The sequence below is a fragment of the Apium graveolens genome, chromosome 7, assembly GCF_009905375.1.
Source record: "Apium graveolens cultivar Ventura chromosome 7, ASM990537v1, whole genome shotgun sequence".
Taxonomy (NCBI): Eukaryota; Viridiplantae; Streptophyta; class Magnoliopsida; order Apiales; family Apiaceae; genus Apium; species Apium graveolens.
The window spans coordinates 5072793-5096842 of record NC_133653.1 but is presented as its reverse complement, the minus strand read 5'-3'; the positions used below and the strand labels follow the sequence as shown (position 1 = coordinate 5096842).

Sequence of the window (24050 nt, the reverse complement as noted above, 5' to 3'; positions counted from 1 at the left end):
AAACAACCAAATCGCACACAATTATGAACATAAACATGTATGTGCAAAAAAATAAAGAAGATATTGCGGATTTCCAGAGATAAACCATCAATGGACAGAGGAAAGAGATAATAAAAATTAATCATTATAAAAAAGTATTTGTTAGAAGATGATATAATAAAATTATGTATGCACATATATGTTACTGATATAATAAGGAATGAAGAATGAAGAAGAAAAATATAGAAGATGATGAACATTGCCCGTAAAAATAAAAAAATGCGATTTAAATTTTTGAATGTTCCTCTAACAAAGAAAGAAGAAGAAGATAATGATTATCAAAGAAAGTAGTAATGATTTTTGAATTTGAATTACTATAAGCATGAATTGTGGATCGATAATTGATTTGGTATAATAACAAATACTCCCTCCGTGCCCCTCATTTCTTTACGTTTCTTTTCAATTACTCGACACACATTTTAAGGCTTATATATAGTATAGTTTCATAAATTATTTTTAAAATTTTATTTTTCTGAATTAAACTTTAAACATTTAACTTTTATTCAGAAAAAAAATCTTAAAAATAAGTTATGGAACTATAGTATATATGGAAACCTTAAAATATGTGCCGAACATTAAAAAAGAAATGTAAAGAAATGAGGGTGACAGAGGGAGTATATTTTAATAATATATTTGATCTTTTTAATATTGATAATTGATTTTTTAATAAATTTAAATACCATTTAAGGTGTGGATAGTCCATGGATCTATGCAAATTTGTATAGGAACTAGTTTATAGCCCGTGCTACGCACACGGGGATCTCAAAAATTATTTAATAAAATAAATAAATAAATTTATAATTCAAATTGAATAATATGATTATAAAAGATTAAATTATCTATATAATAAGTGTATTGCATCTACATATTATGATAAATTTATTTAAGAACTACTTTCGTTACATATGTTATTTTTATGTTATATATTTTATGAGATTATTTTTATAAATAGATCTATTAAAATTTAAACATTATTTCAAATTTGTTAAAAACTTACCATAAGTAACAACATTCATATTTAAAATTGTATTGCAAAGTTTCTATAATTAAAATGGGTCATAATAAGTACATGGATCATGGATCTTTTATAAACTTAATATGGATACCAAACCTAAAAATGGATAGTCCACTGGGTCAAATTAAAGTTAAAAATCATATCCGAACCAAAATATGGATACCAAACCTTAGGAAAGGGTTATCCAGCAATTTATAATATATAGATTAGTATGTTTAGAAATATGGGTCGACCCACCAGTCAAATTTCAAAAATATGGGTCAAAATATTTACAAAAATGTTATTTTTTTACAAATTTTTTATCTCTTTACTCGTGCTCAATGAGATATAACCTATGTTATAGAAATCGGTCGATTTTTAAAAAATCGCCGATAAATCGCTCAAAAATTGGTTAAAAATATTTACCAAATTTGACCGATTGCCGATAAATCGTCGATAAATCATCCGATTTTTTAAAAATCGTCTAATAAATCGCAAATCGATACCTCAACCGTATATGTCCGATTTCCGAAATCTGTAACACCGGATATAACATATACAAGAGAGAGTAATTACCAATTAGGGTGTGCTTACGGGATTACAAAATTAATGTGGTCAGGGAGTAATTAGAGTGACTCACGTGACGCACGCCACAATAGGGTCAGAGAGTGAGATCATAACATATGCTCATTTTTGACTTACACAGACGATAGATACAATTGAACCCTCAAAACATTTTCATTAATTCTATACACACAAACTTCAATTAAATTAACTCAATCATCAAGAAATGGCTGTGTAAGTGTTTAATTGTTTTATTTTCATGTATTTATTTGTAATTATTGCGATTTTTGATGAAATTAATTGTTAATTGTTTGTGTGTATGTAGCGTTGCATCTGCTCCTGGAAAAGTGTTGATGACAGGTGGATATTTGATTCTGGAGAGGCCTAATGCTGGACTTGTGCTTAGTACTAATGCTCGATTTTACGCGATTGTTAAGCCTCTGTGTGATGAGCTTAAACCTGATAGCTGGGCTTGGGTGTGTGATTTTTGATGTTAGTGTTTTTTTATGTTAATGCCTAGTTTGTTTGTTGCTTATTGCGACTCGTAGTTTAGTTTAAGTCGTGATCCCTAATCTCGAGTGAAATGATAGTAATTCTGTAGTTTAGGTTAAGTCATGATCCCTAATCTAGGATGAAGTGGTAATAGTTTTGTGGTTCAGTTGCAAGCGAGGATCCCTAATCTCGAATGAAATGATAATAATTTCGTAATTTAGGTCAAGTCATGATCAGTAATCTAGAATGAAGTGATAATGATTTTGTAGTTTAGTTTAAGTCATGATCCCTAATCTAGAAGTGATGATGATTTTGTTGGTTATTATAAGTCATGATCCCCAATCTCGAAGGAATGATCTCGGATGAAGTGATAATATATTTGTAATTTAGTTGCAGGTCAGGATCCCTAATCTCGAATGAAATGATAATAGTTTCGTAAGTTAGGTTAAGTCGTGGTCCCTAATTTTGAATGAATAATCTCAAATGAAGTGATAGTAATTTTGTATCTTAGTTGTAAATCATGATCTCTTATTTCGATAATGATCTTATTGAATATTTGATAGCTTAGTGTTTTTGAGAAAATTGTATGTTGTTGACTACAGAGATATAGTTTACATGTTTTACCATGTTGTATATGATATTTAGGTGAGGAACTTATTTGATTAGATATTGGACTAGTTGTTTGCGGGCGAAAAGCAGCCATTTAAGTAGATTGTATTTTTAGTCAGAATTAGTGAAAAAGATGGATTAGATGGACTAGACAATGATTGTCTCTATAGACTCGAGAGTGCAGAGGTTATGGTTCACAGTAGAAAGACTGAATGTGGTGTTTAGGTAAATTGCATGACCTTTATTCTTGCTAGGAATTAGAAAACCGGGGTTCTTGTTATATAATGTCTTTTCATGTGTTTGCTTTGTACTGGCAGTACCTGGATCTTACAATTATCTCAATCTAGTCATTCTTATTTATAGGCGTGGACAGATGTAAAGTTAACTTCTCCTCAAATGTCAAGGGAAACTACATATAAGCTGTCACTAAAACATCTACTACTGCAGTGTACTGCTTCGAGGCAAGTATAGTGATTTGTATTCAAGTATCCTTTTACGACCAGTTAACCATGTTGATGTTTTTGTGTGTGTTTATATTAGTAATTGCGAATGCTTGAAAGCAGTGAATAGTCATAATGAATTTGCCTACTGTTATGCCCATTTATCATGATCTACCTACATTGTAATGTATTTATGTTTACATATGTTAACTTCTCTAACAACCAAATGAATACGGACCTTTAACACATCATTGAATATTTCATAACGGTTAATGTTTTACTATCGTTGGATTAATTTTTAGTGACTCGAGGAACCCCTTTGTAGAGTATGCTGTGCAATATTCTGTGGCAGCAGCATATGCGAATTTTGACAGTGATAAGAAGAATGTGTTGCACAAACTACTTTTAAAAGGTATTGTTGACGCATAATTGCTTCTCTCATCATAAAAGCGATGTAAAATCTCATGACTTTGCTATCATGCAGGTCTGGATATAACAATTTTGGGTTCCAATGACTTCTATTCATACCGGAAGCAGGTATATATTTTCTTACACCAACTCCTTCCACTTTTCTAAAGTAATGCCATTGAAATATAATGCAATCCTTCTATTAACAGATAGTTGAAATAGTTCTAGGTAATTTCAGGGGCACTTGACACTAGCGCCTAGTTTTTGTTTCCTTTCCTTTATATTACTGTTAAAATGTTGCATTATTTAGTAGTATGAGGGATTATGAATAATTACAATCTAAAGTAATCCTTATGCATTTATTATAAAGCTTCTAAAATTTGTATATAATTATATTGTGATAAGTTTAATATAGTTATAGTTATGAACTCATGGTACTGTTGTTTTGTACCTTATTCTTAGATTGAAGCCCTTGGCCTCCCTTTGTCCCCAGAATCCTTAGCTAGCCTTCCACCCTTCACTTCAATTACTCTCAACGCGGAGGAGTCAAATGGAGAAACATCCAAGCCTGAAGTTGCAAAAACTGGATTGGGATCATCTGCGGCCATGACGACTGCTGTGGTTGCTGCATTACTTAATTACCTTGGTGTTGTCAACCTTTCCCCGTTAAGTGATGATCAAGATAATACGGGAACTGCAGATCTTGATGTTGTGCATGCAATATCTCAAACTGCTCATTGCATTGCACAAGGAAAAGTGGGAAGCGGATTTGATATTAGTTCAGCAGTTTACGGAAGTCAACGTTATGTTCGCTTCTCACCTGAAGTTCTTTCTTCAGCACAGGTCTCTCTCCCTGTCTCTCAGTATATATATCCCTGTGCATACTCGAGTACAAAAATCTTCTGTGCCATCAGATTATAATTTCAAGGAAATGTGTAATGCATTAAGATTTGCTTTCACTTTGTAAATTAGGCCAAAATCCTGATATGTTGTTTCTTGCTTCCATGGTATTCAGTAAATACTGGAGAACAAAAATTAGCGGTCTTTTATATTGATGTGGCTGCCAGCATTCCTTCGGTTGATTAAGGCCCATTTCATAAAAAAAATTATTTGAAGACTACATGTAACAATGTACCGCTTGTTGGCCTTGTTTATGTTTCTATGAATCATCTTATTTTTTGTTTATTATGATTTAAAAGGAACTATCCATAATAATGAGTAATACATGCAATTCCAAATTTTTTTCTATGAGAATATTCCGTATATGATATTTACCTGTGTGTCTCTCTGTTAAAGAGTTGCAGGTTGCATATGAAGGCAAGCCATTGGATGAAGTTATTAGTGAAGTCTTAAAAGGCCAGTGGGATCATGAGAGGACTAAATTCTCGTTACCTCCAATGATGACACTGGTAAGTACATTGATTTTATTGTCTGGCACATCTTTAGATGCATATATTGCATTGAAGTCATGCTAGTTTAATAATCGGATTGTAACTAGGAACTGATAAAACTCCTAACGCAGTTGTATGAGAATGGTAAATTGTACAATATTTTTAAGCTTGGCCCCTTTTAACATGTCAAATCATTAGTACACTAAGAAATCCTGTATGATAACCTTATATCACTGCATGAACTATTTCTTAATATTGAATTATTGTAATTATGCATTTCTTAGTTACTTGGTGAGCCGGGAACTGGTGGATCATCCACGCCATCAATGGTTGGTGCTGTCAAGAAATGGCTGAAGTCTGATCCTGAAAGGTCTGGAGATACCTGGTCAAAGTTGTCTAATGCAAACTCAGCTCTTGAAAAACAACTGAATCTTTTAAGTAAATCAGCAGCTGAACATGCAGATGCATATCAATGTGTAATAAACAACTGCAGTATTCGCAAGTCTGAAGAGGTAACTCTTACAAGCAGAGGCATTTGTGTTTCATGTATGTCTACTGTATGTAAGGCCTTGTTGGTAGGCTTTGGTGTATGTAACAAGTATATTACCTAGGATCTTCATGTTTTGTTTGATGCATATTATGATATTATCTGATTCATATTTTCTTACTGAACATGTCATATTTGTCTACTGAATATGTAAATTTTTTATCTTATTGGTTGGATGGTACATGTAACAAGTATTGCGTAGGATCTTAATATTCTGTTTGATGCATATTTTCTGGCTCACATATTTTACAGAGTAAATACACATCCTGAAAAGACTGTCTTGTCAATGTTAAGTTGATATTCTTAACTCTGATTGCTTGAGCAGTGGATGGAACATGCAACTGAACCAAGACAAGTAGAAATTGTAAAAGCATTATTAGAATCTAGGGGTTCTATGCTTGAGATCAGGAATCACATGCGATTAATGGGAGAGGCTGCAGGCATTCCAGTAGGTTCTCTCTTCTTTTGGTTATTTTTTTTTATGCCCGTCTGTCTGTCTCTACTTTTCTAGGCATGCATAAGGCACCAAGTGCGTACATGTATAATATACACGTGCATAAAGACACGCGAGCGCACTTATTTTTCTACATGTTCCTGTTTTGAATATTTTGTTTTCTATACACAAATTCCAGATAGAACCTGTATCGCAAACGCAGCTGTTGGATGCTACAATGAACACTGAGGGAGTCCTGTTGGCGGGAGTTCCTGGTGCAGGTGGATTTGATGCTGTATTTGCTGTCACCTTAGGGAAAGCGAGTAGCACCAATCTCACGAAAGCATGGAGTTCACACAATGTTTTGGCCATGCTAGTGAGGGAAGATCCTCGAGGAGTTATCTTAGAAATTAATGACCCTCGTGCTAGGGAGATTACATCTGCCTTATCAGCAATTCATGTTGAATGAGCTTATATTTCTATTCCCGTATTTTGCATAAATTGATTCTGAAGTTGACATATCTAGTCATTCAAAATTGTTGTCATGAAGTCTTTCCAGCTGTGGAAGCTGTAAAGTACATTTGCATTACAACAAATATCAGATCAAGTCATTGTATTCTTTCTCGAACAAGCTGTATTCTAGAGGCCTGAAACTTTTTTTATTTTTGTAATGCGATTATTGTTGTATAAGAATCAAGTGCAGAATTCAGGAATTTGTCTAGAGTTGTTTATTTGCTTCTATATATTATACGCCAACACAGGGGTAAATTGAGACGGAAAAAATATCTGTGAAAGGACAAGTATAGCCCCAAGATTTACATAATTACTGATGTGCCACAACACACTCATTTTTTTCCCATATTGTACCCATCCCTATCTGTGATGTATATTCTACTGCGTCTTCAGGCATTGCCAAGCATACTGGTGCCTCAGCTCTGCCACGAATATACGTGGATTTGTGGATGTTTGTGCGGTGGAAGAGGTATTTTAGCTCTATTATCATTCCTCTAATTGTGTTTCAGTGCTAATTACTTAAATATGTTTGATGAGAAAAGAAACCTACATAAATGTGTTTGATGAATTGATTCTATATGATGATTGAAGTTTGGTTCGTGATATTTGCCGTTATGTTTTATGTGCTTGGAAAATGTAATCTTGCAGTGCTATTCGTGATATTTGCCGTTATGTTTTATGTGCTTGGAAAATGTAATCTTGCAGTGCTATTCATTTTCATCTTTTGGTTTTGAATTAGTTGTTACTATACTTGTAAGTGGCTTCAAGGCGGCTAATAAGTTAATTCATATATCTATTACATCTTTTGGTTTTGAATTAGTTGTTACTATACTTGTAAGCGGCTTAAAGGTGGCTAATAAGTTCATATATCTATTACTTTTTTCCCAGGTGCTCATTGTAAAAATTGTATGCCCACTTTTATATGAAACTATATGCTGCTTTGATATGTTGATTTGGAAGTTTGTGCTTTGCGGTCAAATATGGGCTATATAGATTTATGCTTTGCGGTCAAATATGGGCTATATAGATTTATGATCCTTTTTTATGTTCCCCTGAGAGTGTGTTTATAATCTTAATGTGCGGGATTTTGAGGCAGCTAACTGACTTACTGTGAACAGGTAGGGCTCCATTAGTAACTGACTTACTGTGAACGGGTGGGGCTCCATCAGTACGAGGGGCAGCAGTTTGATAATCATGGATATGATGCTTATAGATGAAAAGGTGTGCACTATTTCACTCCCCAAACTTCAGTCTCTAGTAATTTTGCATAGAATGTGTGTGAGTTCGACTAATTGGCATTTCTCGTGTTTGACTCTGTATGTTTGTTTACTGCATCAAAATTAACCCCTTAAGACTGTAATAATGAGTTAAAATCTCTGTCAAGAATTTGGTAACTGTCAGAGCTTTTGTTGTCAGCTTTGTGTTGGGAATTTTGCTTAGTGTTATAGTCATGAAGTTCAATCTAACCACTGAGATTCTTCCTTCTCTTAACGTTTCCGCAAGGCTTTTGGGATTTCTCTTTGTTAAGACATGGATTAAGTTCTTAGAAAGATCAGGTATGTTGAGGCAACACAATCATATTCTAATATTCCAGTTTATAGATTTAGCATTTACCGCTTGGAAAGTAAAATTTCACCCGCAGAAATTGAAAGGTCGTTTACCAGACAGGAAAATACCGTGATTCAAGCCTGCGTTGTCGCAACAGCTGGTATTGCTTTTAGTGGTATGTCCTCTTATCTTTATTTTCTAATTGTGTGAATATACCGTAAAAGAAGAAAATATTCTAATGATGCAGTTATCACCCTTTGTAATGATTTGTAAAATTGAAGTAGAAACAGATTTGTTATACTAATATCTCCACCATTATGTTAATATCAGTTTTTTATAAATGGTTAACGGCAGTTGTAGTTGTATATTGAGTAGGAGGATTTGGATTTTGGAAGCTATTTATTTGCAATGAGTGAAACAATTAGCAAGCAGGTAACAGAAGCTAATGATTCTCAGAATACAAAAAGCCTGAGCTTTGGGTGGATCATTGGCTTTCTCTTCACCGTTAGTTTCCTAGGCCTGTTCTCAGTGCTATCTCTGAGAAAGGTACAAACTTTACTTTAAAGATAGTGATATAAAGATTTAAATGGATGGACTATACGATTCAATTTATAGTTGGCAACAAGTTATTGAACATGGCTTCAATTCATTTCTTAATAACTTTCTAATGTGATTTGTTGTCTCAGATTATGATCATAGACTACAAACTGATATATCCAAATGGTATTGCGACCGCTCACCTTATCAACAGCTTTCACACACCTCAGGGTGCAAAGCTGGCAAAGTAATTTCTTACAAAACTTTAGTTCCATTGATAATACTTTGTTTTTCTAAACTAATAATAACTTTTCAGTTACTCTTTCATAAATATAAATATATATATATATGACATTTTTTGAATTCGATGAATGCCTAATATATGTACTAGGGAGCAAGTGAAAGCATTAGGCAAATTCTTATCCTTCAGCCTCTTGTGGGGGGTTTTTCAATGGTTCTTTGCTGCTGGAAGTGATTGTGGATCTGCAAGTCTTCCTTCTTTAGGGCTTAAAGCATATGAAGACAGGTACCTTTTCACATAATTCTTCTTCCTAATAGATAAAGAACATAACATTATTTTTCACGCTCCTACAAATTATAAATGAAGATAGTAATTTACGTTTTTTAATCTTATAATGAATTTTAGGCTAGACATGAGACAAGGCTCTTTACATTAAAATCAACACCGTCAGACTATAATTATTTATTAAAATCTCTATCAGGAATTTGGTAGAAGAGCTTCTTGAAGGTTAGATACTGATAGTCTACTCTGCTGTATTGTTTTTGTTCTTCTGTTAGGGATATAGACATATAAAAAAACTTCCTTTTTTTTCAAGTAGCCTAGGAATAACCACATCCTTGTATATAATAGGTGCCCTGGCCTTTACTCAAAATCAGTGTTACCCGGTTTGCGGGTCGACCCATGGATCCGTGAACTGGGTCGCTCGTACCGGAACATGGGTCGAAGTCGACCCGGATCGCCATTGGTCGCGTACCAATTCGTGGTTTCCGGCGAACCCGTCTATTTTATTCCGGCGAACCCGTCTATTTTATTCCGGCGGCCATAAAAGTGAAAAGAGGCAAGGAAATGACTGTTGAGTTGTTCAATTTGTGTATTATATGGTTGATAATTGTTTCATTTTGAAGTTTAACAATACAGATATACACAAGGTTGTGTGTAGATCTGATGTGTTGAAGAAGACAAAGTGGGGGTGGGTGGGGAGTTATTGGGTCTCGGGAGTGGTGAGTATTGGGCCTGGGAAAAGGACAATTTGCATGGGACAAAGATATTTAACAGTTTGTGACAATATTAAATGAACATATGAATTTTGGACATGTCCATATTCATGATAATTTTTATTCTCAATGGGCCAGCTGCTCACCAACAATATCCACGTCTTATTATTAGTATGCATTGCACTTCATCAACATTCAGACATTTTAATTTCAAAAAAAAAAATATTTGCAAAATATTAATTTATAAAATTAATTAATTTTAATTGTTACAAATATTAATATTTTTCTTATTTATATTTTTCTTCAAATTTAGCTATTAAAACAAAAATATATATAATAGTAGCTGAAATATATATAATTTTTATGAGATACTCCTTATGATCAAAAAGGGATCCTCAAGTCGATCTGCGAACCCGATTCACGGCTCATCGTACTCGATTCACTTAAACTAACATCCCACGTACCTGTACTTGTATCACGTACCCGATCGACCCGCGATCCGTGCAACTATGCTCAAAATTAAGCAGATTAGTCATATTAGAGTCAAATCCATAAGGTATCAGGAATCGTGTCACCACCCTTACATTCAAGCCGATGGGTTGGAGACGTACGACCATATTTAAATGGTTAAAGGCTTAAGCTCACTACTCCCTCTTTAATTAAACCATATTATATTAAATTACATATTAAATAATAATTGTAATTTACCATGGTTATTCAGCTAACTATAGTGGCAGGTGTATCAACAATTTAAATGACTTGTTTTAAAAGGAGCTGTTCTGTTTCAAATAGTGTTTGTGCTAACTTATTCTTTTTATTTGTATATGGATAGTTAATTTATTTTTCATTGGTTTTGGTTTGTTAAAGGGTGTGTTAGATGATTTGTTGTTGGGGTTGTAAGGTTCATTGCCTGGTGTAACGACAAAAAAAACTTCAATCATAAGGTTATATTTGTATGGCGATGTTGCAAATTTTTTAACATTAACCCTATAGAAGGTGGGCCTTTAAGGTGGTTGGGCTTGGTTTGTTTTCATGAGGATGGACAACTCCTTGAACCTGTAGTTAAGTTTAGAAGAAAGTAGAAATGAAAGCATATATTTTATTTAGTTTAATTGTGTGTTGGATCCTTAAAACAGAGTAGAACGCTTCTACCTAAAGCTCCAAAAGGACAGGGGTGCCGCAGTGCTGTGTTGTTCAATATGAATGAGGAAGAGACAATGACGCCTGCTGAACTTTTAATTTTAGCTAATTTATTGTTGATATGGTGGGCAAACAATGGTAAAAATCATCCCCAGAAGGGTGGCTTGATTTCCGCTTGGATTCAAAAAAGTAGAGATAAAATGCCGCCTCATATATTGTCAAGGCTATTAATCACCAAGAGTTGGCAAAGCTCCCTTGAATATGATTTTAGAAAACAAATATTATATTTGTTCCCACTATGAATTTTAGTTGGCTTACAATAGAAAAGGTGGAAATGTTCATGTCTCTAATTTTTAAATTAACCTCAGGTCCTAAAGAGAAAAACAATTGTCTTTCAAGTCCAATGATATTGTATTGTGTTATTGAAGCTCTTGCTATTCTACACAAGCAGGTGAGAAACTGTTGGAATGGATCTTGATATGTTTTGTTCATATGTATTCCTCGTGTCTAATCAGCTTGCCTTCTTGCATTTGCAGGGTGTTGTTCATAGAGATGTTAAGCCTGGAAACTTCCTGTTCTCCTGTAAAGCTAGTAAAGGATATTTGACAGATTTCAATTTGGCTTTGGTGAGTACTTCTATTTGGCTTGCTTGAAGTTTTCAATTACTTTAAAATCTCTATTATGTGTGTCACTGTCAATCTGTCATCATCAAAGTAATTAGGCTCTCCTAGAGTGTTCAAAATATAACTTATTGAAAATGAAATTGAGCTACTGAGAAACAATTGGAAAACAAGAATTTTTAACATCATACAAAGGTCATTATCCAAAAAAAAATATCATGTATTTGTTTTGATATTTACTCTAGTTTGCGGGTGCACCTTAGTTTCTGACTGTCTGTTGATTCTTTCACCGAGACAACAGAATGTATTATCACCCAAGAGCTAACCAATAAGATTAGAAAAGAAATAGATGGGAACATTATTATTTTACAATTATCGACAACATGAGGTGACACAAAGTGCAGAGAATGTGAATCATGTCTTTTCTTTTCTTTGATGTATGTATGAGATGTTTGTTTCATAAGAGCAACTCCAACAGCTTAGCTATTTGGAGTCTTAAAGTCAAATATAAGGAATAGGGAGAAAAAAACTACTCCAACAGTATCCTAGTGATTCCTTAAATCACTAAGATCCACTAAGATCTTCTTCCCATTCCTTATCTTTAGCTAACCTCTCTCCTCTTCTAATTTTTATTTTATAATATATATTTGAAAAAAACACTTTCTTTTTCTTCACTTTATGTAATAATGTTACTTTTTAATGATTAAATATTGTATAAGGAATGAATATAAGGAATGTTGTTGGAGTTGGAAATAGCTATTGATGTCTTAAGTTACTAAGATCCAATATTTTATATTAAATTTAGGAAATGAACTAAGAAGCTGTTGGAGATGCTCTAAGAGTCCATGCAGAGGGGCATCTTAGGCAAATTAAAGTCTTTCAACTAATGTGTGGGCCAGGGCTACAATAAAAGCACAACTGTTTTTATATCGGAAATTGTAAACCCAAGATCAAGAATAAGGGCAGAGGAAGCTCTTCAGCATGAGTTTTTTGTGCCATGCCACATGCAACTCAGGAAGCAGAGGCAGTTAAGACCGGCGCTCAGCCTGTATTCAAAAGCTGCTCTTCTGATCTGTGAATCCTGAGGTTTATTGTGCTGAGCAAAACAATGATTATTTCATATGGATTCAGTTTTCCATTATAAATCTAGTGTAACTTTGTAACTGACTCCCCCTCTGCTTGCATATAAAAAATTTCTTACAAGTACTAATAACAGGTTGTTTATAGTTTGTAGCTCTTATTGAAGAAGTGCAAACATAACTACATCCATCAGATAATGAGTGTTTTAAATTACATAATTAGTAGAACTTGAAGTTATAAAGTTCTATCTTGTGCCAAGCATAACCTTTAAAACTTAACATTAGAAACAACTAAAGGTATGGTAATGTAAGCTTTATCCTTCTGGTTTGCTTCTTTAAGTTTTGCAGGCAAATTTGCTGGAGGCATATCTGGGCCTTCATCGGAACACGAATAAGCATCAGTCAAAGCAGCAGAAGCCCTGACATTTGCAGTATCAAAATCCTTGATGGCAATTGCTGTCTTATATTTATGGAGGCTTTCTATGGCAAAGTTATAAGACATTATGCAATTTCTGTACTGCTCTTTCTCTCCTGGTTTATGTGCCCTCTTTGCGAACGCGTAAATAAGATCCCTCGTCACTTTTACCTGTCCCAGTGCTGCGTTAGCTGCAGTTTCCCCAAGAATGGCGCGGATAGCATCTGCTGAATCCCTGAGAACTTGTAAGCATAGAGTTCTGTTATCAGTATCTGCGCAAATAGTATCGAAAAATTCTTGATCAGCTGATGAAATGCTGAACAGCAATGTGGATATTAAAAGAGAGAACCACAGTATTCTACAACAAACAACCATTTTTCGATATTACAGGGACTTTTTTTGGTTTATAAATTTCAAGTTCTTATTTCAATCTGGTGCAGACTTTTATATCAGCATATCCACAGCTGCATTACGTGTTAGTTGAAGCCTATTAGCATAAGTAGCATAACTTTAATGGGTGAAGTTGCTTCACAGATAAGTTTTTATAACATTTTGAGGTTACACTAAACCTCCAAACTTTATTTGTACAATTTTACTAAAAATATTATGAACTCAGGTATATGTAAACACTTATTATTATTTGATGCAATAATTAGTTTAGTGTAAACATGCAAGGTTACTACTAATGATACAAGATTACATATGCACGCAAATTAATCTATGCAACTTGAAGATGTTGTGCATTAGCATGACATTGATTAGATGAAATGTGGTAGCAAAAACTGACCATCTTTTGTTTTACTTAGTGAAGAGCTGTCAAGTTACCTAGTTCTCTGCACTTTCAGGTTCGATGGGAAAATTGACATGTTATTAGAGTTGGCCATGAAGCAAGTTAATGCTTATTCTTCAAATATGGGCTTACTCTTCAAATATGTGGTCCTTCATCCACTCTTGGGCTTATTAAATTTTCTGGTATAAATATATTTTATTTAACAAATAGTAAATTAAAAATTTAAAAATTCAGTTATTAATCAAGTTAAAGTCAATTAAGTCAAAATTAATGATGGTGAAGCATAGACAATAATATAAATATAGTCCTAGATTTTACTATGTTCGATCATATATGTCTATTTTGGAAAAAAGTTCAAATTATTAATACTTAACTTCTTCAATAGGGTGAATACCCGCTTTTCCCCATAAAATTCAAAATATTTAGAATCGCGGAAAGCACCCTAAATACCCACTGAATATATATTTTAAAGATGTATATTTTGAATACGCATTTCAGATATACATATGTCCATTATTTATTTTTCAATTTTAGTGAACAATACATATTTGAGAAATGAGATTACCTAGAAAAGATTATTTGGACAGCAGGACCCAAACTTGAAATATTTTGGGCATTTTCTCTCTTCAATACAAATTGAAAGATGATTTTTCAAATCTATTAATATATTTATTATTTCTAAAATTTAATTCTCTTTTTATTTTCAATACACTAAATAAGATCCAGTTAAACCTATTTAAATTAATAGTCTCGGGACCAGAAAATAATATTTTTTATAGCTAGTTTATTATTTTATCGAAAATGAAAATACATTATCTCCATAATATTGGTACCAAAAAATTATTATTTTTAAAAATGTTATTATTTTATCGGTTATTAGTTTCAACCATATTTAAAGAAAATGTTATTTAAATAACTTTTTTTAATATCCATAATTTTACGAGTGAAATCCAACTTTTAACCTGTTTTTTACATAAAATTAACATAATATACCAAAGTGTGGGATACCCAAATATTAGTGTAATCTAAAATTGGTCATTTTTTAAAAAAATGACAAAAATAGCCGATTTTTGAAAAAATTTAACAATAATAGTCATTCTGAAAAAAGTGGCTAATTTTGGCCGATTGAATACTCCACTGTCAGTTGGGTATCCCAATTTGTGTAAGATACTCCACTGGTAGTTGGGTATTTCATATATGGGATACTCCACTGCCAGTTGGGTATGTTATATAAAGTGAATACAGTTGGGTATCCCATCGGCCAAAGTTGGCCAACTTTTCAGAGATTGGTTATTTTTGTCAATTTTGTGTAAAAATAGGCTAAATTTGTCCTTCTTCGGGACAGCTTTTTGGTTATTTTTTTTTAAAAAAAAACGTTTTTTTGTAATTTTTCTAATTTTGCAGAGTATATTTGATAAATGTTTTTACATTTGATCAACAAATTCAAGCCTTCCGAGCTCATTACACTGAAATGTCCACCTCCGCACCCACCATCCTCCCTCTCACAAACCCTAACTCCGCCGCCGCCGCCGCCGGAGAATCACCACGACTCCGGCAACCACCAAAACGCTTCATAAAAAACCAAATCCCCGACTCAATCCTCAACAACGCATCTCTCAACGCCGCAATCTCTCTCCTCCCTTCAAACTACTCGTTCGAAATCCACAAATCAATCTGGCGCGTCACCTCCACGAACTCCAAGCGCGTGGCTCTCCAGTTCCCCGAAGGCCTTCTCATGTACTCTCTCATCATCTCCGATATTCTCACCGCCTTTGCTGCCGTCGAGCGTGTGTTTATTCTCGGTGACGTCACTTACGGAGCGTGTTGCGTAGATGATCTCTCTGCGGAAGCGTTAGGTGCTGATTTGTTGATTCATTACGGGCATAGTTGCTTGGTTCCGGTTGATAATACGGTAATTCCTTGTCTCTATGTTTTTGTCGATATTAAAATTGATGTTAGTAAGTTGGTTAGTACGATACAGTTGAATTTGCGTGATAAAGTAAGTGATATTGATGTGCTGAATTTGCGTGATCAAGTAAGTGATATTGATGTGGGTGAACAAGTAAGTGATATTGCTCTTAATAAGATTGTGTTAGCTGGTACGATACAGTTTGGTAGTGCTATACGTGGTGCGAAGCCTGAATTGGAGAAGTTAGGGTTTAGGGTTTTGGTTCCGCAGTCGAAGCCGTTATCGGCTGGGGAAGTTTTAGGTTGTACTGCTCCGACGATTGTGGGGAAGGAGGTAGGTGAAGTTGGGGAAAATGTGCTTGTTTTTGTTGCGGATGGGAGGTTTCATTTGGAAGCGTTTATGATTGCGAATCCGGGGGTTAAGGCGTTTAGGTATGATCCCTATATGGGGAAATTGTTTTTGGAGGAGTATGATCATAAGGGAATGAAGGAGTGTAGGAAGAATGCGATTTTGAAGGCTAGGGACGCAAAGAATTGGGGGATTGTGTTAGGGACTTTGGGGAGACAGGGGAATCCGAGGATTTTGGACCGGTTGGTGAAGAAGATGACGGAGAAGGGTTTGGATTGGACTGTGGTGTTGATGTCGGAGTTGTCTCCTGCTAGGATTGAGTTGTTTGGGGATTCTGTTGATGCCTGGATACAGATTGCCTGTCCAAGGTTGTCGATAGATTGGGGTGATGCATTTGTGAAGCCACTTTTGAATCCGTTTGAGGCTGAAATTGCGCTTGGAGATTTACCTGGGTGGTGGGAAAGGAGTGGGGTGAACTCAATTTGTAACGAGGGTGTGGGTTGCCAAAAGAATGAATCATGTTGCGGAAGTAATTGTATTGGCAAAAAAGAGGAAGCCAAGACTGTTGCTGATTATCCAATGGATTACTATGCCCAAGATGGAGGGGAGTGGAATTCTTCTTACTCCAAGAAGCAATCACGCCCCTCACGTAGAATTTTGGTATCTGGACAAAAAAACGGTCATCCTTTGTGATTTGTAAAATTATTTTTCGAGGACAGTCATGTTTTTATGTACCTCGCGCCTTGCTGAGAGAGGCCATAAGAGTGCTTTTTTAAGTCAGTGTCCTGAACTCTCCAATTCTTATATGTAATGGGTATTTGACATCTCTGCCCTCCTGATTAACCGGAGCAACCAGAGCAATAGTTGGAATTACCATTATTTAGCATCAGGTACCAATTGTTCTGATGAAAAAGAGAGCGTTAAGATGTGATATTAAAGGTTAGGGTTGGATAGGAGCAACCTTAGTGTATTATTCGATGTCAATCAGTGGTCAAGTTTTCGTTAAAATTTCAAATCTTATGTATCAGAACTCCGAAGTGGCATTCTTGCAGTCTTCGCGGGTTTGTAAGGTCATCGCCAAGCAACAGATTCTTAGAGCTTGTGGAATCAGCTGTACTACTGCTTGATCTATTGTATACATTCTATATAATTGGATTCAGCTATTATTTTTTTTATCAAAAACGTTTGTCATACATTAAGTTATAGGTGAATTTGAAAGGGCCATTAGATTTCTTTTTGCGTATTTTGACTCTGTATGGCTTCTTTTTTCCTCCCTTTGTGTAGCGAATAATAATGTAGTAGTTCTGTTTTGACAAATGTAGAAAGTTTTCATTAAATTGAATATAGTACGGCCGAGACAAACCATCAACTGTTGATACAACCAGATGGTAAAACAAATAACATATTAAAAACAATTAGATGATTTGTTTCATGATCGTTTAACACATGGAATTTTAAAATTCTTGAAGCTAAAAACGAAATCAAAGACATCTCTCAAGCGATCCAAATTGCATAGGCAATTTGCTATTTAATTTTGAATCTGTTCATGCTCATAACTTTTCTATCTTCTGAGGCATATCGCAACCAAGTCGCTACATTTAATTTGAATATATATTGAGATATTTATTATTTGAATTGTAAGCTAACAAAACAACAGTTCTTTGTTAAGGAAATTGACATTATTCCAATAGACACCGAGATTCTAATCTGAACTTGAGCATTTCGAAAAAAATATCCGGGGCAATTCAAATTTCACTAATGAAATTGAACCATGTTTGTTTTTTGCATATTACTCGAATAATTTAAATGAACATTTCATTTAACGCATTCACATAACATATCAATTCATTCATTCATTTTATCAATTTTATCGTTCTCGCATAATTCTTTTGGCAAATTTGTTTTCACTCCTAAATCTTTGGGAACCTCATTCAATTCTATCCCTTGAACAACCTTAAAATGTCAAGCAGGAGAGTCAATGACTAAAACTAAGTAAACTAAAGTAACTTTGCAACAGAGAAATAATACAGTCCGGTTAAGTGGACACTGACAAATTTAGTAATCTGAAGTGATATATAGTAATCTAGCAACTTCAGTGGCAGATAGAGAAATTGAGCACAAGTGATAAATTTTAATACTAAAATGAATCCACCGGAAGATTTGAATTACTGCTTTTATAGGACATCAACCAAAGTAACCCCTTAGTCTAGTAAGAATTGCCCCGCTAATCAGAAATTGATAAAGCACAAAGTACCAGAAATGGCACGGCCTTCTACAAAACAGACAGCCATGACAAAGATGCACAGAAGTCTTTACTCGGTCACAATTAATTGCTACATTTCTCTCCCTTGAGGCAAGTAAGAGGCTCCTTTTCAAAAGACCGAATTTTGTTACAAAAACAAGGAAACGAACACCACAAAAATTTATGATGCAATCAGATCAGGTGTTTCAGCCTCAACCGACAATAAAGCAGTGTTTACTTTACCCATCCAGTTATCCAACCTATCTCGCAAAGATTTGATCTGTGAAATCCCTAAAACTCGGGGTTGCACCCATGAAACATGCACAGTCCCTTCGACTTGATCAATTATTCCTTCGATCAGATGAACCTGCGGCAGTTTGAATTTTTTAGCTCAAGAAACAAAGAGAAATTATACACATGTATGGTTTAAAAAATTATATGTACTGAGCAAAGAGAAAATGAAAAGTGATAACAGAAGAACGCTACTGTGGTGGAATGATCAGGGCATAGCAGGGAGAAGCACTAATAGGTTACAGAAAGTTCTAGGTCCAGGACTCTTGGCTAGTAATATGTAAATGCGCAAATCACTAAGTTCAAAGCAAATCTTAACATTTTACTAGCATCAATCTAGACTAGGGCCAGTCAATTAAAATGTTTTATTGTATGTAAACGAGGGTCATTCACAGTTGCTATCTTAACATATGGGATTCTCTACGGCTCTTTTATTAGGCAACACCATGTCTGAAGGAACACATCATCACAGCTGAGAATAATAACCACTGGGCTCACTTTGTCTGTCCACAAAAACAAACTAAATTCCCATTTCAAATTGTTAAAAAAAAAAATTACTTCCCTATCTAGAAAATTTTCTTCCTTTCAAACCCTCATTTGATAAAAAATAATTGGCTACTCCCCAAACTTTCCATATTTTCTACAGCTAATAAAAAAGAGTTTCTGATGATTATTTTGATAACATTAAAAGAGATAAAAACCAACACATTAATTACACTATGTACTTATTTATTTATTTTTTCAGAAGTCTAGTTGCCTCGCTTCAAAACTACAAAAAGATAATTTCATCTCATGTGCAAAATTGAAGTCAAACCAAGAAGTATATAATAATATGTGGTACATGTCTCCCTTCATAACAAAACAGTAACATTTGATATATAAACTAGCTTGTAGATGCATAACTTATAATACAGCACTTACCGATAGACTTTTCATTAGTAGGTACTCCACATCCTCTATCTTGAGTTTTGTGCGCTCCGCAATGACACTTAATGGAATGGTTCTATCCTCTGATGGTCGACTGAAAAATAGCACAATTAGTTGAGAATATTATGGGTGGCCAATTCCATGATCAATAACAACTAGGGGAATGCCTAAAACCTGAAGATGATTTCCATCAAGCAAAGAATATTGATCTTTTCCAGAAGCTTTTTCTCATTCTCAACTAATGCAGGTTGTGCGCTAAGATGAACACGACACAATTCTTGATAGCGGACTAAATCACCAGAATTGAATGCTTCAAGAATATAATAGAGCCACTCTACCTTGGTACCAAGGAGACTCTTTAGCTGTACCAATTCAAAAAGATCATTTTTGTAGTCCAATAAGTGATAGCAACAGATTGTGCAGAAGATATATAAATGAAATCATTTGTTATTTACATCCGGGGAGAGAGACAACCTTTCTATCATCGTATTTTTGGTCAACATTAAACAAAAATCAGTAGTAAGAAAACAAACACAAGATCTTCACAAATAGTCTTCATACTATTCAAACTCTAGTGAAATGCTTATATGTAATATCATATAAACCTCTAGCAACAAAGAGATATATTCATCAAGTCAACTAGCAGACGAAAAACTGGAGTTTGTCAAATAGCATAACACAGCCATAATACAAGATTTGGTACTCCATCACGATTTAAGAAATAGTTTCCTGATTTGCTTTGCTAAATCTTAAATATCAAAACTGATAAAATAAATCACGTGGACTAAAATATATGTCATTTAACAACGAGATTTAACTATTTCATTGTAATTATAGAAAATTGCATTTGTCGAATTTAGGATTTTAAAACTTGCAATAAAATGCTCGGATTAAAATAAAGTATCATAAAAGGATTTATTCCTGTTTGAAAATAATCATGCATGACGAATAAACCTACGCTGTCACTTTTCCAATTAGGACAACCTAGCATCACCTAGCAGACTTCCGTCTCCCCTTACAAACTAGAAGAACAAGCTAATCCAAACCACAAATAAGCAAAGAGAAAAATGAATAAATGAGACGGAATGTAACAAGCCACGGTCACACTATACACTAACTGCCTATAAATAACATGTATGGATATCCAAATGAATATCCACATACATTAATGCAAGGATATTCAACATCTAGTTTGTAAAACAAAAAAAATAGTGATAAAGAATAAGAGAAGAAATCCACTACCCCAACCACACAAAAAGTAATGATAAAGAATAATAGAAGAAATCTGTAATCTATTATAAACGATTTGGGGCACTAGCATTTCCTTGAAGCATATTTAAATGCATCCTAGTAAAAACTAAATTCAAATCTTCGATTACAAATTAGTAAGAAACTTGCAACCAAATTAATTTAATACGGTTATTTATACTTACAATTGGATGCGCAAGCAATTCACCAAAATTGTAAATGTTTTCTCCCAGCAATGCCGAAAGAGATAAATCGAAAGCCAAATCCTGAGATGATAAAGTTAACATATATTTATCGCTGTATATGGATCAATCGAAAGATCTTCATTTCATTATTAAAAAATATGTAAAGTGAAATGCAGAAATACACTACAATTATCTATCATTATGCTTGTAAATACAAAAAAAACTGTATAAAAATTCTTCACATAATTTGTGAACTTAATTTTTTCATGTTTGCATCATTTTAACCTTACTAAACGGGTAATATCAGCTCAAACACATATGCCACGTAATTCAGACTGATGAGTGTTAGTGAGTTAATACTTGCTACTTGCCCAACTCAGCTACTACTAGTGCATCCAAATAGACATCACACACCAATTTCTACTTGCCCAACTTAGCTATTACTAGTGCATCCAAATAGACATCACACACCAATTTCATGTATTAATTTAGTAACATATATAAGCCCTGATAGCAATACATGGCACATTTTCCAGATAATAATGCATGGCCATATTCTATATTTACGAGAAATTGATTTGATCCGCCGAAAAATAGTTTAAAGCTTTCAAAACATCAGTGGAACCAAACCAAAGATCAGACGGACACCAGTTGAACATATCAAAACATGAAATTATCCTGATCTAGAATTGAAGAACCATTAACACTAACACTAACTGCATACCAGCTTGAATGATTCAGATAGAGATTCTACAGAGGTGTATGCCAGGTACAGAAGAGCACTTTTGTAAAACTCAGCAAATTCTTGACGAGATTTATGGTACTGCGATGAAATCCAATAAAAACTGGCATGCACCGATGGATCAATGTCAGTCATGCTGTCCAGTGTACTCTTGCCATCATCAATCAGTTTTTTGCATTCTTTTTGATCTCCTTTCTCAAGATTGAACATAGCAATCTGCATCCTGATATAGAGGATAGGTTCCTCAATTCGGGATTCTTTAGTAGCACGAAGCTTCTCAATAACCCCATCTAAATAGCTAATCGCAGCCTCTTTCTCAGTATACTGCCTAGAGACTACTACTGCAAAATGGGCAAGCTTGAGAAGATTGATTTTAGTCTCGAAATCGGTGATAAAATTATGGTATAGCTGAATCAGTGCATCACCAGCCTGAAATTCAAATTAGTAACAAGCAATAAGTACATATCATATTTTCGTGTATGTTGAAAAAAACATAAGTAAAGCATGAGTTCCAAAATCACAGACTCCAATCAAACACAAAAATCCTTTTAACATCTGCTGCTATAATTGAAACAACAATCTGAGTATATAAACATATCGACAGCTAAGTCTTTTGACAAGAGAATCATTATATTAAGAGATGTAAATCGCATAAATAGCAAACACAATACTACAAAACTAAATAAATTCATGAAAAAAACCTGATAAGTTAATAACATTAAACACCAAATCAATAAAAACAATAAATATTTCGATTTTATACTCATTAGTTAGGTTTATTAACATGGGACTCATTATTTTACGAAATTTTCAATAGCAGACACAGAACCACAAAGCATATATATACATCAGGGGAGAAAAGCCTAATCACAATTTCACCTTTAATAAACCACCAATGGGATGTTAAACAACTACTTCTCTAACGTAACACCAGACTACATGTCACTGACAGAATTTATCCACATATTCATATTCTCAAGTGCTACAACTACAACACAATTATCATCCCATGACTTTACGCACCAAATTATCATAAATCATTAAGCTATATTTTTAAACATATTTTGATTACATAGTTAACTTTACTAACACTGGGACTTGCGAATTTACAAAACTTTAATCCAATATATAGCCAGCACAAAAATAAAGCATAAATAAATGCATCAAAAAAGCCCAATCACACTTTCTCGCCTTTAACCAACCATCACAATTTGGCACTTCAACAGCCAATTATTCAACATACCACCAACCACTAGTGTCCCTAACAGATTTATCTACACATCCCTATTTCAAAGTTTACTTCTCATTTTTCCAAAAGCCGCAACATCTGAATACCTAATTAATTTTATGAGCCATTTTTGCTTACTCAAAAGTCCTACAGCAACACTAATATATTCTCATTTTTACAAAATCCGCAAACATCTAAATAGCTAGTTAATTTTCATTTTTAGAGTCATATTTGCTTAATCAAAAGCCCTACACCCACACTAATATATTCTCATTTTTACGAAATACGCAAGCATCTAAATACCTACATAATTTTCAATTTTTACGAGTTATATTTGCTTAATCAAAAGTCCTACATCAGCACTAATCTCATTATACAAAAGACGCAAACATCGAATTACAAAACTAACAACCTCCTATATCTCCAATAGTACCAAATCGCAACAAACCCTAACCTCTCCGTACCTAACATAATCGCATCCATAAACCCTAATTCCACTCAAAACATACAATTACACCAAATCAAAGTAAATAAAACAAACTAGAAACAATACACACACGGAGAGAGAGAGAGAGAGAGACCTGAAAGACAGCGTGAGCAATGAACTGTTCAAGAGAGAGAGTGAGTTGATGCCATAGCTTGCGCTGATACAGATCTGAGAGTGTATTCGACCAATCAGAGAGCTCCGGGTGTGAGTTTCGTAGAGTATCCAGGTATTGTAGAGCAGCCATTGATACACTCTTCAATCTCGATTTTGCGATAGAGTTTGATATATAGCGAGAGAGAGAGAGAGAGAGAGAGAGTCACTGGTGATAAAAAAAATCTCTTATATTACTTCATTAATTTATTTTCATTTACTAATTTTTTTAAGCAAGTAGATTTTCTTTTCCATGATACAATTTTATTTTATAAATAAATAACTTAATTTCTTTTGTAACTATGTTAAAAGTTGCAAATAATTTTTAACTTTCGGCACAAAAATATGAATATTTATCATATACTATAAAATATGTGTAATGCAATTCAAAATACTAGAATTAATAAAAATCTTAATCGAAGTAATCAAATCACAAACACACCGAATAATAATTCGTTGTATGTCACTTTTATTATACGTGTATAAAATACTTTCAAT

The 24050-nt window shown here is 34.0% G+C and overlaps 5 protein-coding genes across 15 annotated transcripts; 3 read left to right on the top strand and 2 right to left on the bottom strand.

Annotated features, from left to right (window-relative positions):
• The first annotated feature begins 1666 nt into the window (after positions 1-1666).
• On the top strand, positions 1667-6648 carry LOC141671029 (phosphomevalonate kinase, peroxisomal). Of its 2 annotated transcripts, none has more exons than XM_074477101.1 (10): positions 1667-1831; positions 1923-2089; positions 3062-3159; positions 3441-3550; positions 3623-3675; positions 4009-4389; positions 4851-4955; positions 5222-5449; positions 5810-5932; positions 6117-6648. In XM_074477101.1, the coding sequence occupies exons 2-10, from the start codon at positions 1985-1987 to the stop codon at positions 6384-6386; spliced, it is 1473 nt and encodes a 490-aa protein (XP_074333202.1). In that variant the 5' UTR covers positions 1667-1831; positions 1923-1984; the 3' UTR covers positions 6387-6648. The 2 variants fall into 2 exon arrangements, with proteins under 2 accessions (XP_074333202.1, XP_074333201.1); XM_074477100.1 differs by having other exon boundaries at positions 1669-1831; positions 1923-2073.
• A 116-nt stretch (positions 6649-6764) lies between these two features.
• Positions 6765-13619, top strand: LOC141671030 (putative metal-nicotianamine transporter YSL7). Of its 9 annotated transcripts, none has more exons than XM_074477111.1 (9): positions 6765-6899; positions 7549-7651; positions 7934-7986; positions 8073-8153; positions 8665-8762; positions 8907-9041; positions 11260-11342; positions 11428-11517; positions 12317-13563. In XM_074477111.1, exons 2-6 carry the CDS (start codon positions 7644-7646, stop codon positions 8988-8990), a joined length of 324 nt encoding a protein of 107 aa, XP_074333212.1. In that variant the 5' UTR covers positions 6765-6899; positions 7549-7643; the 3' UTR covers positions 8991-9041; positions 11260-11342; positions 11428-11517; positions 12317-13563. The 9 variants fall into 9 exon arrangements, with proteins under 9 accessions (XP_074333212.1, XP_074333211.1, XP_074333208.1 ...); XM_074477110.1 differs by having other exon boundaries at positions 6780-6899; positions 7553-7651; XM_074477107.1 differs by having other exon boundaries at positions 6780-6899; positions 7553-7986; positions 9387-11342; positions 12317-13619.
• Positions 12859-13380, bottom strand: LOC141673149 (pectinesterase inhibitor-like). Its single transcript, XM_074479882.1, has one exon. It carries the CDS (start codon positions 13378-13380, stop codon positions 12859-12861), a length of 522 nt encoding a protein of 173 aa, XP_074335983.1.
• A 1611-nt stretch (positions 13620-15230) lies between the features above and the next one.
• On the top strand, positions 15231-17285 carry LOC141671905 (uncharacterized). Its single transcript, XM_074478342.1, has one exon. The coding sequence runs from the start codon at positions 15267-15269 to the stop codon at positions 16743-16745; it is 1479 nt and encodes a 492-aa protein (XP_074334443.1). The 5' UTR covers positions 15231-15266; the 3' UTR covers positions 16746-17285.
• Positions 17286-18163: 878 nt separating this feature from the next.
• Positions 18164-23712, bottom strand: LOC141671866 (26S proteasome non-ATPase regulatory subunit 13 homolog A). 2 transcript variants are annotated; one of them, XM_074478276.1, is made up of 7 exons: positions 23497-23712; positions 21670-22116; positions 20946-21026; positions 19687-19874; positions 19507-19606; positions 18533-18661; positions 18164-18420 (listed from the first exon to the last, which is right to left on the bottom strand). In XM_074478276.1, exons 1-7 carry the CDS (start codon positions 23644-23646, stop codon positions 18379-18381), a joined length of 1137 nt encoding a protein of 378 aa, XP_074334377.1. In that variant the 5' UTR covers positions 23647-23712; the 3' UTR covers positions 18164-18378. The 2 variants fall into 2 exon arrangements, with proteins under 2 accessions (XP_074334377.1, XP_074334376.1); XM_074478275.1 differs by having other exon boundaries at positions 18164-18661.
• Between the last annotated feature and the right edge of the window lie 338 nt (positions 23713-24050).